At 40.6% G+C, this 17,361-nt stretch overlaps 1 protein-coding gene across 1 annotated transcript in view; it reads right to left on the reverse strand.

The window, feature by feature from the left end:
• Positions 1–17,361, reverse strand: part of LOC140481207 (testis-specific gene 10 protein-like) — a gene marked incomplete at its 5' end in the record, with an annotated part of 130,382 nt that overhangs the window by 112,427 nt on the left and 594 nt on the right. The window contains one exon of the mRNA XM_072577039.1: positions 7,855–7,980. Coding sequence (XP_072433140.1) covers positions 7,855–7,980 — 126 coding nt within the window. The remainder of the gene's footprint in view (positions 1–7,854; positions 7,981–17,361) is intronic.

A 17,361-nucleotide genomic window follows, 5' to 3' on the forward strand; every position in this document is an offset into this window, starting at 1 on the left:
GTTCTAGTTGCCCTGTTATAGGACAAGTATTATTAAACTGGGCAGTATGCAGAAAAGATTTACCAGAATGTTGCTGGGAATGGAGGTTTTGAGATATGAAAACAGACTGGAAAGGCTGAGGCTTTTCTCATTGGAGCGTAGGAAGCAGAGGGGTGACGTTACAGAGATTCATAAAATCATGAGGGACATAGATAAGGTGATTGACAAGGGTCTTTTTCCTAGGATGGAGTTCAAACCTAGGGGGCATATTTTTAAGATGAGAGGGGAAAGATTAAAAAAGGATTGAGGAGCAACATTTTATTTTATTAAAGCACAATGGGTCATATGAGGAAGGAATCGCGAGAAAAAAATGGTGGAGCTAAAATATTTAAGACATTTGGATAAGCTCATGAATAGGAAAGGTTTGCAGGGATATGGGTCAAGCACAGGCAGGTAAGATTAGTTTAATTTGGGAACAGGTTCAGCACAGTTCAGTTGGGACTGAAGTGTCTGTGTCCATGCTGTATGACTATGCTCTTCCATGTGCTGTCACTACTTCAGGAGGTGAAATTTTCAACTCCTCCAAATTAATTGTCTAAGAGCACCGCATGTTTGATCTATTTTCAGTGCCCTTAACCAATCAAAATTACTTCGTTTGACACTTTCAAACTCAATGTTTGACCAGGTTCCCTCCCGAGATTCCAAAAAAGTTTGTTGGCTTCTTGTATAGTTCATATGCTTTAGATTGCATTTTTCACTTCATCATACTCCCCAGACACCATCTCTAATAGTGGTGCAAATACCTCACTAACTTTCCTACCAACTTTGTTTGGATAGCCATTTGTTTAGCCACTTTTTCAGGTGAAATGGAAAGACTTCTACATTCTTCTTGCCAAACTTGGGACATATTTAAAACACATCCCCACCAGGCTTTTAGCTACAATGGGATTGCTCTCCATCACTGTCCTCACACTACTCCTACTTTTCATCTGTACTTCTGCAATTTAAGTCTGTTTTGAGTTTTCAGTTCTAACCTCAAGTTTAAAGGCTCTTTCTCCCTTTCTTCTTTTTTACAACTGAAAGCAGAGGAAGAAGTAATTCAGACTGTTTCAATTCCTTTTTGTGTTCAAGCTGCTTCATTTGCAATTGAAGTTTAGCCATTTATGATTATTTCAATTGTAATTGGCAATTGTAAATGCTGCACGATTGCCACAATTATTTCCCCTTTCCTCACAGACACAAGAAACTCCAACTCCAGCTTGTTTGCAAATTCCAAGAGCTTGACCTTGCTCACTTTCTATTAAGGTCCTGAAGTGACTTCTTCTACCCCCCCCCCCCCCCCCCCAAAAAACAACTTTTACTACATAAGGCACAACCTATTTAAACCAACAATGTAATGGCCAAAATAAAAAACACCAGCAATCACCGCTCACTGCCTTAGAGTCCAATAATGTTAAACCTAATCTAGATTTGGACCTCAACAAGAGCCCCAAATTTGTTATGGATCAGACCAAATCCCCCTCAAAAATATGTAAATAGCCTAATCCAACTGGTCAAACTTCCAGTCTTGAAGTAAAACATTTCCTTCTGTTTTATTTAAACTTTAGTATACGAATAAAGATTTGAATAACTTTATTATTAGCAAACTTAACAGATTATTTAGCTACTAAACAGTGATTATTCCAATATAGTAATGTCCCATAAACAAAGGTAATGCAGTAAAATAGATTGTCTCACATGCAATTCTAGCAGCAGGAAGAGAAACCTCAGCTTTTAGCTGTAACAGGGGAAAAAAAAAAGGCTTCCATATCCAGCTTCATGGCACCAGCAGCAACTGCTGCTGAAGGCTAAAACTGAAAATCTTGGTTTTATGGGAGCTTGACCCCACCCATTCGGGCTGCTCCTACTGTTCTGACTTATTTTTTAAAAAATTAAGACCTCACAAGCGGTTTACTTTACTCACTAAGACTGCTGTCCTAACTTTTCCTCATTTTAAAAAAGCCCACATACACCACCTTAAAGCCAAAGTATTTTCACAAACAAAACTACTGAACCTGTTTGCATTACCCCAGAGGGGAAACCTGAAATTCCAAACTGATATTGATTTTTCTTATGGCAAGAGAACTAGAAGTGGCAGTCACCTTAACTTGTGTCCTCTGGTTAATGGTCTGACAGTATTGGAAAAAAAAATAGAGAATATATTAAAACAATACGATGGTGGAATTTTCCCAGCCTCTGGAAAACTGGAGCAATGGCAATACGGTTAGGAAAGCACAGCTAGAATAGAAAAATGAGATTCTCCATATCAAGAGAAAAGTTCAATTTTCTGCCCAAGGTTTTAATCATTAGATGAGAATCCTACAAGTGGGCATATATTTGCATGATTTACTCTCATTATTACCTAACCTCAACTGGTTTACAAGAAGTTGCTATCTTCCCAGGTATCTGCTGAGACAGCACTCCAATTTCCAATTTGGAAGTCAGACTGTTGTCTTGGTGGCTGCAGTTAGTCAGTGTCTTCTCCAGGCATCACCTTGGCTATTATCCCCCAGCATCTTAGGGCATGTTCCTTTGCAGGGGCTGCACCACTTCAATGAACAACTGAGCCTGCAACACCTTTTCTGGAGTGCTAACCATCTTATCTTCCATCTCCACCCAAAACACAATGAAAATGAAACACAGCTGTCTGTATATCCTCAGTAGGCGGAGTAAGTTTTCTTTGCTTGTAGAAATGGACAATTCACAAACGCACTCTAAAGGTCTTGTAGGCTATAGAAGGGTATGAGCTACATTCCTCACACTGAACTATAAGTATTTCACAACATGCTCTTATGTTGCTTTTCTTCAATCATGTGGAGAATGGGGGAAACAAGGCAGTGACCCTTTTGCACTTAATCTCCTACAGTATGTGTAAGATATGATTTGTTACAACACATCTGAATAAGGTCTCATATGTCAAAAGTCGTAACAACTTATGGCTCTCCTGGTCAGAGGTCTCCATGACCCACTGTATCAAAGACCACTGCAAACTGTCATTGATGTGCTGCAACTGCTGACTGCTCAGAGCACTAAAGAGCTGTTTTGGGTTTTAATAGTCCCCACTCAGCTCATTGGAACCATTGTCAACAGATCCAGGCACAGGAGGGGGTAATCATTGCTCTGGCAAAAACACAACGGAGGTGCACAGGAAATGGAGGAGGAATAAATGTTTCTGCAAACCCAGACTATCAGCAACCTGTACCATCTGCTGAGCAGCCTCCAAATGAAACCTTTGGAGCAAAAACAAGAGTCCCCTCAGGACATGGAGGCTCAGACTTTCATCTTCAATATCATGTCCCGATGAGTGCTAAGTAAACATGTCCCAGGACATATAACTGTCAACTGCTGGAGAATTCCAGTTTCAGAATACCGCAGAATATACAGTCTTGAGAATTCCACTTCAATAATAGGAAAGGGTTTTGTTCTGTTCAGTCAATGTCTAGGCATATGTGATCAGAAGACCCATATCTTAAAAGTCTGCACCAAGTACACCAGAAGCTGCCATGATGCTGATAACTTAGGTTCCTCCAGAAGTTTAAGGGATGGATGCCTCAAAAATAAAGAGAGGCAATGACTGTACTTTCCAACCACATCTGACAATTCCTTTAATTAAACCTCTGACTAAGGCAAAACACAGATAATAATGCAGCCCATTTTGCCAACAGGGCCACAAGGATCCACAGCTGGGCTATAGGTTGCCAGTCAGCCTTGGGGGCTGGGCAGATATTCGGAGTGTTTGCAGCTTCACAGCCCATGGATTGTGTGCATTCTTGCTGAACATAAGCTCACCCACCTGAGCTTGAACATCTGCAGTGTTGAGGGTTACCAGAAGGGTGGAGATGGAGGGAGGAGTTCTGGGGGACCGGTATGTGATTCCTCTATCCAGTGGATAACTGCTGGTACAACCCTGCATCCTTGAGAGGAAGGAGCAGCTGGAGACAGGGCAAGATTCCTCATCCAGTTACCCTGCTGATGCTGACCACCAAAGGCTACTGCACTGGTTTGAAGGTCTGCATACATCTCCAGCTGTCAGTGAACATTCTGCTGGACATAGCAGCCCACCAATAACCTGCCCATACAGGCAGCTAGATGGACACATGCCAGAACCAGCACAGAACAGATAGCATTGGTAGATTGCTTCAATTCTCTCCAACAAAATGGTTTCCTGCATTTTAACTAAATTAAAAATGGCCAATATCACAGCACTCCCTCCTTCCTGCACTGAACAAATGCCTAGTCTCTGGCAGTCCTGAGTGCCGGAGACCTACATTATTTCTTCCCTGGCAAGCTGCAGAGATGCATCAGAAATGTGCTCATTAGAAAACTTTATCAAGATTAGACTCTTGAATGTGTCATCCGAGGTGAAATCATCTGAGCTGAAGGGTGCAGAAGACAGCCATGCTATTGCACCCTCTGAGCGATGAGGTTTCTTCCTCTCAGGTGGAGTAGAAACTGTTTGCTGGAGGGGCAGTTCCCTTACAAAAGGATGATAAGAGGAAGCTGCTGATACCTACATGCATTTGTGCAATTGGATTAGAAGCTTGTTTGGTGTTAAGTATGCATTCAAAGTGGTGGCAATAGAAGATCTCTGCAGCACATCACAACAAATCTTTGATGGTGAAACATGAATGTCTCTGCATCCCCACGTGACTGGTCTAGAGTTCAAGGATTCAACCATGAGGAGAGGAGAAAAATGTCACACACCTCACCACTTGTCTTGCATGTTTTAGCCCCACTGTGGCCTTGAATAGAAAGGGGCACCGAGTGAGACAACTGGCTGGTACAGCTGTGAGCATTGATGCAGGTGGTACAACTGCATCAATGTTTCAACTGAATAAGAAGGAAACACAAAGAAGGGAGAGTTGTTGGGTTGGGGAGATCACTTTGCTTCATTTGCTGTCAGCCACGTTATGTATGTAATTGTGCAATAGATACTGGTATTAATGAGGTGACCAGCTTAAAACTTGAAAAAACTCACTAAAGTTCATAGAGAAAAACACTATGAAATTCCCATTTAGCCAAAGTTTGAGCATATTCAGCACTATGAAAGCAAGGGAGACATAATGACTATTCCAAGAACTATAAAAGTAGCAAGAAAAGAGAACTTGTTGAAATTATAAATCATTCAAAAAATGGTACTGAGCAAACAGAGTTGCAGGCAGACAGGTCCCAGATCCAGGGGAACAAACTTGTGGAATTTTACAGCCTGTGCCAACTCTTTGAAATAGCTATTCTTTAGTCACACCCTCATACTTTTCTCTCTCCATAGCTCAGCATTGTTTTCCTTTAAGTAAATACATATACAAAATCCCTTTGTAAAAGTTACAGTTAAATCTACATTCGAAATCTAAACTCAGAAAAAGAAAAGTTTCATTACCCCACTAGTGCTTTTGCCAGCAAACTTAAATTTGTATTTTTTGGGTTATCAAAATGTTCCTGCTGTTGGACATAGGAGGACTTTACTCACTGGCTTGGGAGAAACTAAGAGCTTTGAACTCTTTATCAAATCTCATTAAATCTTTTCTGCTCTGTAGGAAAAAACAGGATGAAACAATGTAACCATGTCCAGAATGATTTACCACTGTTGTTAAGTAACAATATACATAATATCAAATACCAGTCAACATGGACATATATCAAGGTAAAAACTCCCCTTTCTGGACCTCTCCATCTCCATTAGTGACAACCGACTTAACACTGACATTTTTTTACAAACCCACCGACTCCCATAGCTACCTGGATTACACCTCTTCCCACCCTATCTCTTGCAAAAATGCCATCCCGTATTCCCAATTTCTCCGCCTCCGCCGTATCTGCTCCCAGGAGGACCAGTTCCACCATAGGACCCACCAGATGGCCTCCTTCTTTCGAGACCGCCATTTCCCTTCCCACGAGGTTAAAGATGCCCTCCAACACATCTCGTCCACATCCTGCACCTCCGCCCTCAGACCCCACCCCTCCAACCGTAACAAGGACAGAACGCCCCTGGTGCTCACCTTCCAACCTACAAACCTTTGCATCAACCAAATCATCCACCGACATTTCCGCCACCTCCAAAAAGACCCCACCACCAGGGATTTGTTTTCCCTCCCCACCCCTTTCCACCTTCCGCAAAGACCGTTCCCTCCGTGACTACCTGGTCAGGTCCACACCCCCCTACGATCCACCCTCCCATTCTGGCACTTTCCCCTGCCACCGCAGGAACTGTAAAACCTGTGCCCACACCTCCTCCCTCACCTCTATCCAAGGCCCTAAAGGAGCCTTCCACATCCAAAGTTTCACCTGCACATTCACCAATATCATTTATTGTATCCGTTGCTCCCGATGTGGTCTCCTCTACATTGCTAGGAGGCGCCCAGTCTCCCCAGAGCGCTTTAGGGAACATCTTTGAGACACCCGCACCAATCAACCAAACCGCCCCGTGGCCCAACATTTCAACTCCCCCTCCCACTCTGCCGAGGACATGGAGGTCCTGGGCCTCCTTCACCGCCGCTCCCTCACCACCAGACGCCTGGAGGAAGAACGCCTCATCTTCCGCCTCGGAACACTTCAACCCCAGGGCATCAATGTGGACTTCAACAGCTTGCTCATTTCCCCTTCCCCCACCTCACCCTAGTTTCAAACTTCCAGCTCAGTAACTGTCTCCTTGATTTGTCCAACCTGCCTATCTTCTTTTCCACCTATCCACTCCACCCTCTCCTCCTTGACCTATCACCTTCATCTCCTCCCCCACTCACCCATTGTACTCTGTGCTACTCTCTCCCCACCCCCACCCTCCTCTAGCTTATCTCTGCATGCTTCAGGCTCACTGCCTTTATTCCTGAAGGGCTTTTGCCCGAAACGTCGATTTCGCTGCTCGTTGGATGCTGCCTGAACTGCTGTGCTCTTCCAGCACCACTAATCCAGTATATGGACATACAAACCTAATTAGACAACAGTATTTTTATATAGTGTGGAAGGATGAGAATTGTACTTGCCACTTAAATTTCACCTGTTTACAGTAAGATCCTGTTCCACCATTTAATTAGATCATGGGATATTAATTTCATTTACTCCCCTTTGAGCTATAATTACTCGAAAACTATAACCTAATTGATCACAACTTTAAAAACTCCAGTTGTCCAAGCAGGTATAACGTTTTGAAGAGCAAAGTTATAACTTTAAAAATTAGATTCTGCTTTTCCACACGTGTGGAAATAGCTTTTAAGTATCACTCAATTGAATCATTTTATTATTTTAAACACCCTACCTAGTTTCCCTTTTCAAGATGGAAGGTTAATACAACACTGGTTAACCAGCCCGAAATAACCGAAGGTGTAGCCTCTTGACAGATTTTCCCTCTCTTCCACATACTAAGTCAACTTTTCTCTAATTAGTTGTACCCATGATTAAATGCTAACTAGAGTTTTGATGGTTTTGGGGCAAACTTTCCTGTCACCCCTTTGTATTTTGAGCATTGTATGCAGTCAAATTACGATCACTCATCGCCAGGGGCTATTTCACTATCGGAATAGTGATAAACCCCATCTCCTTAAACAGTAATCGATCCAAAAAACCTGCATCATATTTAATTCTTTAATGTGCCATTCTTGAAAACTGCCTCAAATGCAGTCAATTAACTTGGAAGACAAGTTCATTCTGCCAATTTGTTTCTTCCGATCTTTAATAAAACCGGAAGTGCTCAAATTATTCCATATTTTAAGTTAAAAATACAAACACACAAGCTTTGTCCAGAGGAAATTGAAAACTACATTTATAGGGTGCTTAAGCGAGATTTTCATACAATATTTTCATTGACATTTATATTTAAAAAGTTATGAGAAGTTCTCAGATCACCTGATAATTTAGTTGAAGGTTACGATCTCGTCCACTTTTATTTCTATCTTTAACTCCTGTGATTTCAAGGGCTGCCTCAGATGAAACGTTGAGACTCAGGTGGTCTCTCCCCTTTCCTGCACTTTCCTGTAGGTGAGAAGATGGGGGGGGGGGAAAGGGGGAAAAAAAGAAAACTTGTTAGCTTAAAAGAACTTAATATAATTGTAAATAAAGTTGTTGTAAGAACAAGGTCTTCATTTGCTTTTAAAGCTTTAAGACTGTTACAGCACTTCAACAACACCCGCCAAACTCACAATTTCTATCACTGAAAAAGAACAAGGGCAACATATATACAGGAACACCACAATCTGAAAGTTCCCCTCCAACACACTCACTATATTCCCAGGTGGAATTTAATCACCGTTTCTTCTGTCACTGGGATCAAAATCCCAGAACTCACATCCTAACAGCACTGATTTTGTACCTACAACCATCATGAATTGCAGTATTTCCAGAAGGCAGTTCAAGGGCAATTAAAGTTGGACAATATCTACTGGCCTAGCTACATCCTGTGAAAGAATGAAAAAAAAGGATTGATAACTTCATTTACAATTATATAACGTTTTTAGGCTAACTGGTTTTCTCTTCCCCCTTCTCACCTACAGCAGGTTAGTCAAGCACATTTCCATTTCATAATTCTATGCAGATTCTCTTGATCAATCCTCCTTTTTCTAGGTGACTACTAATTCTATATCAAATAATTGTTTCTGGAAGCCTCTCCATCACCAAAATTAAACTGATTGGGCTATAATTGCCCTTACAAGCTTTCTTGAAGATAGCCATAACTTTGCAATTCTCATCTGCCTTCTCCCTAAATCTACAAAAGATGGAAAGATGATCAATGCACCTAAAATTTCCACTCCCTTCCTTAAACATGCTTGGATGCATCTCATCTGGTCCTGGTACCTTGTCAATTTGGACTACAACAGTCGATCCCACATTTATCAATTTTGAACATATTAGTTCCTCCTCAATCACTGGCCCAAGTACATCTCCCACATTGGTAAAGACAGATGCAAATACTGTGCAATCCTCATTTCATATCCCTCATATACCAAATGGAGATGTTTTACCCTAAAACTAAAATCAATAGCCTTCATGCTTAAATTTTCTAATCTGATTTATAATATGACAACATTTAAAGTAAAAAAAAAGGTAATGTTACATCAATCGCCCACCCTGCCTGCCAATAATGGAGTTTAAAATTCTGGTTCAAAATATCAAGACTTCCTCCTTTAATAACACATGGTCCTTAAATTATAATAGGCAGAATCTGCTGATATCAGAAGAGTTCAAACAACTGATTGTTCTGACAAGGAGATTTGCTTTTTAGTCCGATAGTTCAGTTTTCCAGCTTCTTTTTTTAAAACAAAAGTGTCAGAGTTTGCACTTGTGAAAGGTGCATTATATTCAAAATCATTTTTGAAAGTTGGGTCTTAAAATAAAGGCACAAAGTTCTCTTTTACAAAAAAAAAAGAGATTCTGGAACAATGACCTAAACATATCATTGCGAAGAAGAAAAACGACTTCAGCCAGAGCCTAGCATAGCACTAAGTGTTGATGGATAAGTTGTTTATGACAGGCAAAATAACAGAATAAACCCATTAGTTTTATTTTCAGTTCAGAAGAGAATTCCCCCCTCCCCTCCCCACAGGTAGGATTCAATTCAGGGGAACCGGTTACTTCAGCAAATGTGTTTCTTTAGTCTGTGGAATTTCCAAGATAGGAGAGGTTTAGGTTATTCAACTGAGAACATCTTAGGACCCCAGAATTTGCTCCAAGTAAAAGATGCTGAAAGGAGTCCATTGAGTATAACATTTAAAATGTTAAGACAGGAGCATTACATCAAAACAAAGTTTCAACCAGTATGTTAGAATCTTTTTGAACTATATTCTATACCTAAATTGCTTGTTTTTCTTAATCTAAAACCTGTTTTATGAACACATGCCACCTTGAATGCAACATACTACACTAACTCCCACACCAATTGACTACAACATTTAGACATGTGATCCATCAAGCCAGATTGGATTCTTGGTTCTGACTTGTCCAGTCAATGCTCAGAGAGATGGTGTAGACAAGAGACTGAATGGCTTCTTTCTGCATTATAACAATTCAGTAATAGATCATTCAAATGCCTATTTTTACTTCTAGTTATTATCATAAAACCTTACACAAGTGCTTGCCTCAAATATTTGGGCTATTGTCTAAATTGGTATGTAAACAAATTAAGCATCTCATATGCACTTTGCATAAACATGTGATTTTTGGACAGTATAATCCATTTCTCCTGTAGTTTTCCACCATTACCTTTCTTCCTACACCATGCACTTTCAACAGGTGAATGGACAATCAACAACATCAAACCTTCCTGGTCAGCAGATGTCTAAGGATCATATAATTATGAACAAACACCAAAAATGAATTCACCAAGGCTCCTTGGAAAGTATCTTCCAACTCCACAACTGCTAACACCCAGAAGGACAAGGACAACAGATACATGTGAACACATCACCTGAAAGTTCCTACCCAAGCCAGACTTCATGATTTGGAAATAGTTCACCATTCCTTTACTATCATTGGTTCAAAATCATGGAATTCTCTCTCTCATAACACTGTAGCTGTATGGACATCAAGCGTGGAGTCAACAAGGTAATGATATTATCAATAGACTAGTAACATTGAGATCAAAGTTACAGGTTCAAATACCATCAGAGCAATAAAAATCTGAAATTAAAAAAAAAAGAGTCTAATGATGACCACAAGCTTATAAACAATGACTACGAATGTCAGAAAACTTAAATTTGGTTCAGTAAGGTCCTTAGCGAAGAAAATCTGTCAACCTTACCTGGACTTGTCTACACATGACCCCAGACCCACGGTAATATGGTTGACTCTTAACTATCCTAGCAAACAACAATTGTATCAACCACTAAAAAGTCTCAAAACAAAAAAAAAGGAAACAAAGAACGAACAGGAGTTGCAGGCTTTTTTTTGTGGATTTTTTTTAATACAGCAGAAGCAGAAAATTTTATTTCACATTTTTTGGAACTTTTATAGTGCAGAAAAATGCTGAGACATCTCCCTTTCCTGACACTTTGTGGGAGAGGCCTCCACATGTTTGTTGAGTGTCAATCTGGAAAGGGCTTTTTTCTCTGTTGGAAATTCTTATAGTTCAAAACAATATATACTCAAAGTATGTGAGGAAGAAAGTGTTTTACACAGCTTGAGGGAGAGGTCTGTTGACGTGTTTGTTCAACAGCACTGAAGGAGGACTTGAGGGTGCATTTTTTTGGTTGCTGAAGGTTTAATGAACTGCCAGAGGAAATGGTGGATACAGTTACGATTACAATATTTAAAAGACATTTGAATAGGAAAGGTTTTGGAGGGTTATGAGCCAAATGGGACTAGTTTAGTTTGAGAACATGGTCAGCATAGACGAGTTGGAGCAAATGTCTTTTTCCATGTTGTATGACTCTATGAAACTAGATAGTGCATTTGGCATCAATTATGGCAAACACGGTCCTGCTGATCCTGCAAGTCATCCTTACTAACATCTGGGGTTATTGCCAAAATTGGGATAGGCATCTTAGACTAATCAATCACCAGCCCAATTGTTATAGTCAGAATCATACTTCACAGACCAAGTCCCAGACATCAATATCACCATCTCTGGATATGATCTGTCCCAGCAGATTGGCATACAGTCAGGTGGAAGCTGCCCTGGGAGTCTTTTTTTAGATTAGATTAGATTACTTACAGTGTGGAAACAGGCCCTTCGGCCCAACAAGTCCACACCACCCCGCCGAAGCGTAACCCACCCATACCCCTACATCTACATCTACCCCTTACCTAACACTACGGGCAATTTAGCGTGGGAGGAAACCGGAGCACCCGGAGGAAACCCACGCAGGCACAGGGAGAACGTGCAAACTCCACACAGTCAGTCGCCTGAGGCGGGAATTGAACCCGGGTCTCTGGCACTGTGAGGCAGCAGTGCTTACCACTGTGCCACCGTGCCACCCACTTCTACATTGACTCTGGACCCAATGAAGTCTCATGACACCAGGTCTAAACATCAGCAAGGAAACCTGATTACTTAATAGCACTTGTCACTGGCTGGTGAATCAGTGCTCCTCTATGTTAATACCACTTGGAGGAAGTGCTGAGGCTGGTAAGGGCACATAATGTACTCTGGGTGGGGTCTTCAACATCCGTTACCAGTGACTCAACAGAACTCTGCCAGTCGAGCTGATCAAATCTTAAGAACATTACAGTATCTAGGCTTAAGCTGAAAAGAGGCAAGTAAAATTTGTGCCACACAAATGCCAGGCAATAACTATCTCCAACAAGAGAATCTAACTATCGTCCCTTGACAGTCAATGGGCCTACTATCACTGAAATCCTCACTATCAACATCCTTGTGGTTACCATGGACCAAAAGCTAAACTGCACCAGTCACATAAATACAGTGACTACAAGAGCAGGTCAAAGACTAAGAGTTTTGCAGTGTCTAACCTACCTCCTGAGTCCTCAAAGCCTGTTCATTGTCTGGCTACATGCAGATCCAAGACTCAAGCAGCATCCAGGACAAAGCAATCCACTTAATTGATATTACATCCACAAACATCACTTCACTGTACCATTAACACTCAGTAGCAGCGTGCACAAACTACAAGCTGCACTGCAGAAATCTACCAAAGTTCCTTCAACAGCACTATCCAGAACCACAACCATTTCCATGCGGAAGAAACAGGGACAACAGATATATAGGAACACCATTATCTGCAAGTTCTCCTCCAAGCCACGCAGCATCCTGATTTAGAAGGAACAGTGATTATGTTTCCATGTCGTTTGGTTAAAATCCTATCATTCCTCCCATAACAGCATTGTGGGTATACCTACAACAAATGTACTGCAGCGACTCAAGGAGACAGCTCACAACCACTCTCTCAGGGGCAATCAGGATACTGTAATAAATGCTGGTCCAGCCAGTGACTTCCACATCCTACGAACATACAAATAAGGAACTAGAGTAAGTCGGTAAGCCCTTTGATCTTGTTCTGCCATTCAATAAGAGAATGGCTGATCCAATTCTAATCTCAACTCTATATTCCTGCATGTCGCCAATAATCTTTCACCTTCATAATCAAGAATCTATCTTCCTTGCCCTAAAGATATTTAAAGATTCTTCATTCACTCCCTCTTGAGGAAAGATATCCAAAGACACTACTCTCAGATTAAAATATTCTGTTTTAAATAGGTACCCTCTTATTTTTAAACTATGACCCTTACATCTACAGTAAGTGTAAAATTAAAATTGACTGCAACAGTTCAAGACAGCTACTCGCTACCAATTCTAAAGGAAAGTAGGAATGGGCAAAACTGGTCCAGTAAAAGTCACAACCCTGAATTAATTGAGAAAACAGTTACAGGTCTTCATTTAACATCTCCATGCAATAGCACAATATGAAAAATTCAGCACTGGCTCAAACCATTTTTGCACTCAGATTAGATTAGATTACTTGTAGTGTGGAAACAGGCCCTTTGGCCCAACAAGTCCACACTGACCCTCCGAAGAGCAACCCACCCAGACCCATTCCCCTACATTTACCCCCTCACCAAAGACTATGGGCAATTTAGCATGGCCAATTCATCTAAACTGCACATCTTTGGACTGTGGGAGGAAACCGGAGCACCCGGAGAAAACCCACGCAGACACGGGGAGAACGTGCAAACTCCACACAGACAGTCGCCTGAGGCGGGAATTGAACCTGGTCTCTGGTGCTGAGAGGTAGCAGTGCTAACCACTCCTAAGTTTGGATTTAACTGACTGGGAAAGGCAAACAAGCACCTGTCAAGGAAAAAAATAGTGAATTGCTGGAGTGCGCCTGAGAGTTTCTGACAGCAATATGTCCTGGATACAAAGGGACAAGAAATATTGGATATAGTAATGAATAATAAGCCAGACTTAATTATTAACTTGATTCTGCATGAATATTTATCAAATAGCAATCGTAACATGATTATAATGTATGAAAGCGAAAAGAATGAACCAGCCATTAGAATTTTACATTCATGTAAAACTGACTTTCATGAAATGAATCAGACTGTTCGCATTAGACTGTGAAAATCTGCTAATGGGTAAAGAACAGTGGAGGATGGGTAAAGAAATATTTACTGCGAGACAGAAAGCTAGTTTATACCCCTGGGAGGGTAAAGCTCCACCTCACAAAAAAGAAGCCAAGGACATCTGAAGAGATAAGGGACAGTATAAAACTAAAAGATAGTTTACAAGATGTTAAAAAAAAGACCTTGCCAAATGTGAAGATAAAGACCAGCAAAGGGCCACAAAGCAGCTTATACAAGCTACTAAAAGGGATTATGAAAGGAAACTTGCAAGGGGCATCAAAAGTCAATAAAAAGAACTTTAATAGTTATATGAATGGGAAGGTGGTCTGTAGCAATGTTGGTCCACTAAAGAATTAGACTGAAAATGTGTCGCTGGAAAAGCGCAGCAGGTCAGGCAACATCCAAGGAGCAGGAAAATCGATGTTTCAGGCATGAGCCCTTCTTCAGGGCTCCTGCCCGAACCGTTGATTCTCCTGCTCCTAGGATGCTGCCTGACCTGTTGCGCTTTTCCAGCAACACATTTTCAGCTCTGATCTCCAGCATCCGCAGTCCTCACTTTCTCCCACTAAAGAATTAACTGGGGTTACTGTCAATGACTATGGAGAAATGGCAGACCTGTTGAATAATTACTTAGCCTCAGTATTTAGAGCAGAAAAGGAGGACAGGTTTGCCAGAGCTGCTGAGGAAATTAGTAATGGATCAGGGACAGAAAATAAATGCAAAAAGTATCAGTAAAACATCAATAATGAGGAAATTAATGCAATTAAAAAAAGGGACTAATCCACAGAATTTGACAGATTATAATTAGCATAGTCTCAGATGGAATTAGAGTTCTCGAAGATTCAGGAGTCAGCCTTCTGGATTGGAAAATTGCACCTCACTGCTGTTTAAGAAGGATGAAAGATGTGGTGGAGAAATTGTTGGGAGGCTACAACCAAGGATAAGGTAACTGAACAGCCCAAAGTTTTTCAGTTAATTTGGCATAGGCAGCATGAATTTGTGACCAGTGGTCATGCTGGATAAACTGCTTAATTTTTTGAAAGAAGTGACTGTGGACTATGGACGTTGTTTACAGGGACTTCCAAAAGGCATTTGATAAAATCCCATGCATGAGATTGCTAAGTAAGGAAGAAGCCCACAGGACTGTGGGCAAAATTACTGACATAGCAGGGAAATTGGTTGAGTGACACGCAACAAGTAGGAGGAATAATGGGGAGGTACTCAAACTGACAGGATGTGACGAGTGGCGTTCCACAAGGAACAGTGTTAGGGCCTCAGTTGTTCACATTGTTTACTAACAACTTGGATAATCACCTAAAATCATATTGAAATTTGCTGTTGATGAAGTCAGGCAGCATTGCATAGTGTAAGTTATAAATTACAAAAGGATGCAGATTGACAATTACAGGCTAACTGCTCTGTAACTCCCTGACTTTCCTATTTCACCTTTCTTTCAAAAAGAAGTGGGCAAAACTGGGGCAGATGGATTTTCAATATAACTAAGTAGGAGGACCAAAATCAGGATAGATTAGGGTACTTTTAACATGGTATGAAGTTAAACACAGCGGATATCCAGAGACTTCAGGTTCAGATGCATAGATCTTGAACATGAAATGGACAGATGCAGAAAACAATCAAGGTTGCTTATAGAAGGCTAGTCTTTATACCTAGAGAACTGGAGTATAACAAAATGCAGAAGTTATGCAGCAGCTATACAAAACAGTGGTTAGATCCCAGAGTAGTAAAAGTAGATTTGGGGTGCCATGTATTAGGAAGGATACATTAGCTCTGGAGGGAGCAGAACATAGGTTTACAATAATGATACTTTGACTTGAGTTAAATTAGGAGAGATTATACAACTTTTTTGAAGTAATTTATTGTTGTCACATGCACCAAATTACAGTGAAAAGTGTTGTTTTCCATGCTATACAGACAGATGGTACCATACAACATGCATCGGGGGAGAGTGAGAGCAAACAAACAACTTACCACCACTCCTCAGCACACACAGCTTTTAAAATTATTTTGATTTCAGTTTGGGCCAAAATGTTTCAATAAAAATCTAAACAACATAAACAGCATGCTCAGGTTATAAGTTTGCTCACTGAGCTGGAAGATTTGTTATCAGACATTTCAACACCATGCTAGGTAACATTAGTGAACTTCTGTCCCACTTTGTGGGTGTCTTGGTCTATTGTGATGGGTAACATCACTTCTGGTTCTTTTTCCGCGAGGTTGGTAAACGGGGTTGAAATTGATAGGTTTGTTGATGGAGTTCCAATCTGAATGCCAGATCTCTAGGAATTCCCGTGTGTGTCTTTGTTTACCCTGTCCCAGTCAAACAGGTTATATTATAAAATATTATAAAACTATTATTACACACAAACTAGTTTGCGCGAGCACATGAGGAACTTTAACACACAAGATCTTCGCTGCCCCTCATTGTCGGTGTCTAAAGATAATGGTGATAGTTGGTCTTGTCTTTTGGTAGCTAGTTAGACTGGGACAATATATCCATCCTTTGACAGACTAAACAAAGACATGCATGGGAATTCCTAGGAACTTGGCATTCAAATTGGAACTCCATTTACAAACACATCAATTTGGACCCATTTACCAACTTCTCAAAAGGAATCAGAAGTGATCACTAATGATGTAACCTAGCAGGGTAACAAACAAATCTTCCAGCTCAGCGAGCAAACTTACAACCTGAACCACAACTTGAGCTACAAATCATCACAAAAATCACAAACAGCATGATAAATTGGGAGAGAAAAGCTAAACCATGACAATTAATATACAAAGTTCAGAGTTGCAGAGACAACCTCAGCATCCAATGAACTGTCATTCAAGATGATATCTTGCATATATTCACTGATTTAAAAATTATAGAAATCAAGCACTACAGGTTCACCACCATTAGCTTTCTTCTTTCCAGGATATTAAACTGCCATAGTGGAATTTGAATTTAGGTGGATTTCGAATCCAGCAAAATAATCCCTAGAATTACTTTTGCATCTTTTGGCATCCAACTGTGTACATTTTCTCCCAATCTGTAACTAAAACTTCTTTAAACATGTTTAACAATGCCTCTTTGCTTTAGCACGTCTGAATCTCAATATCCTATATGTTAGGATACTTTTTAAAATTTACATAAAAGGTGCATTTTAATTACATTGAAAATTCAGTTAGTTAACCAGATAAGTTCATTAGGATCGCCATTTAAAACAGTGAATAAGGATTAAAAAAAAACCCTACTGCTTGACACTGGAGAAACAACCAGAGGGGTAAGCGGTTGCTATAGCAACCAGTTGCTTTTATGATTGTTTCAACTGA

Source organism: Chiloscyllium punctatum, chromosome 9 (genome assembly GCF_047496795.1).
Source record: "Chiloscyllium punctatum isolate Juve2018m chromosome 9, sChiPun1.3, whole genome shotgun sequence".
NCBI lineage: Eukaryota > Metazoa > Chordata > Chondrichthyes > Orectolobiformes > Hemiscylliidae > Chiloscyllium > Chiloscyllium punctatum.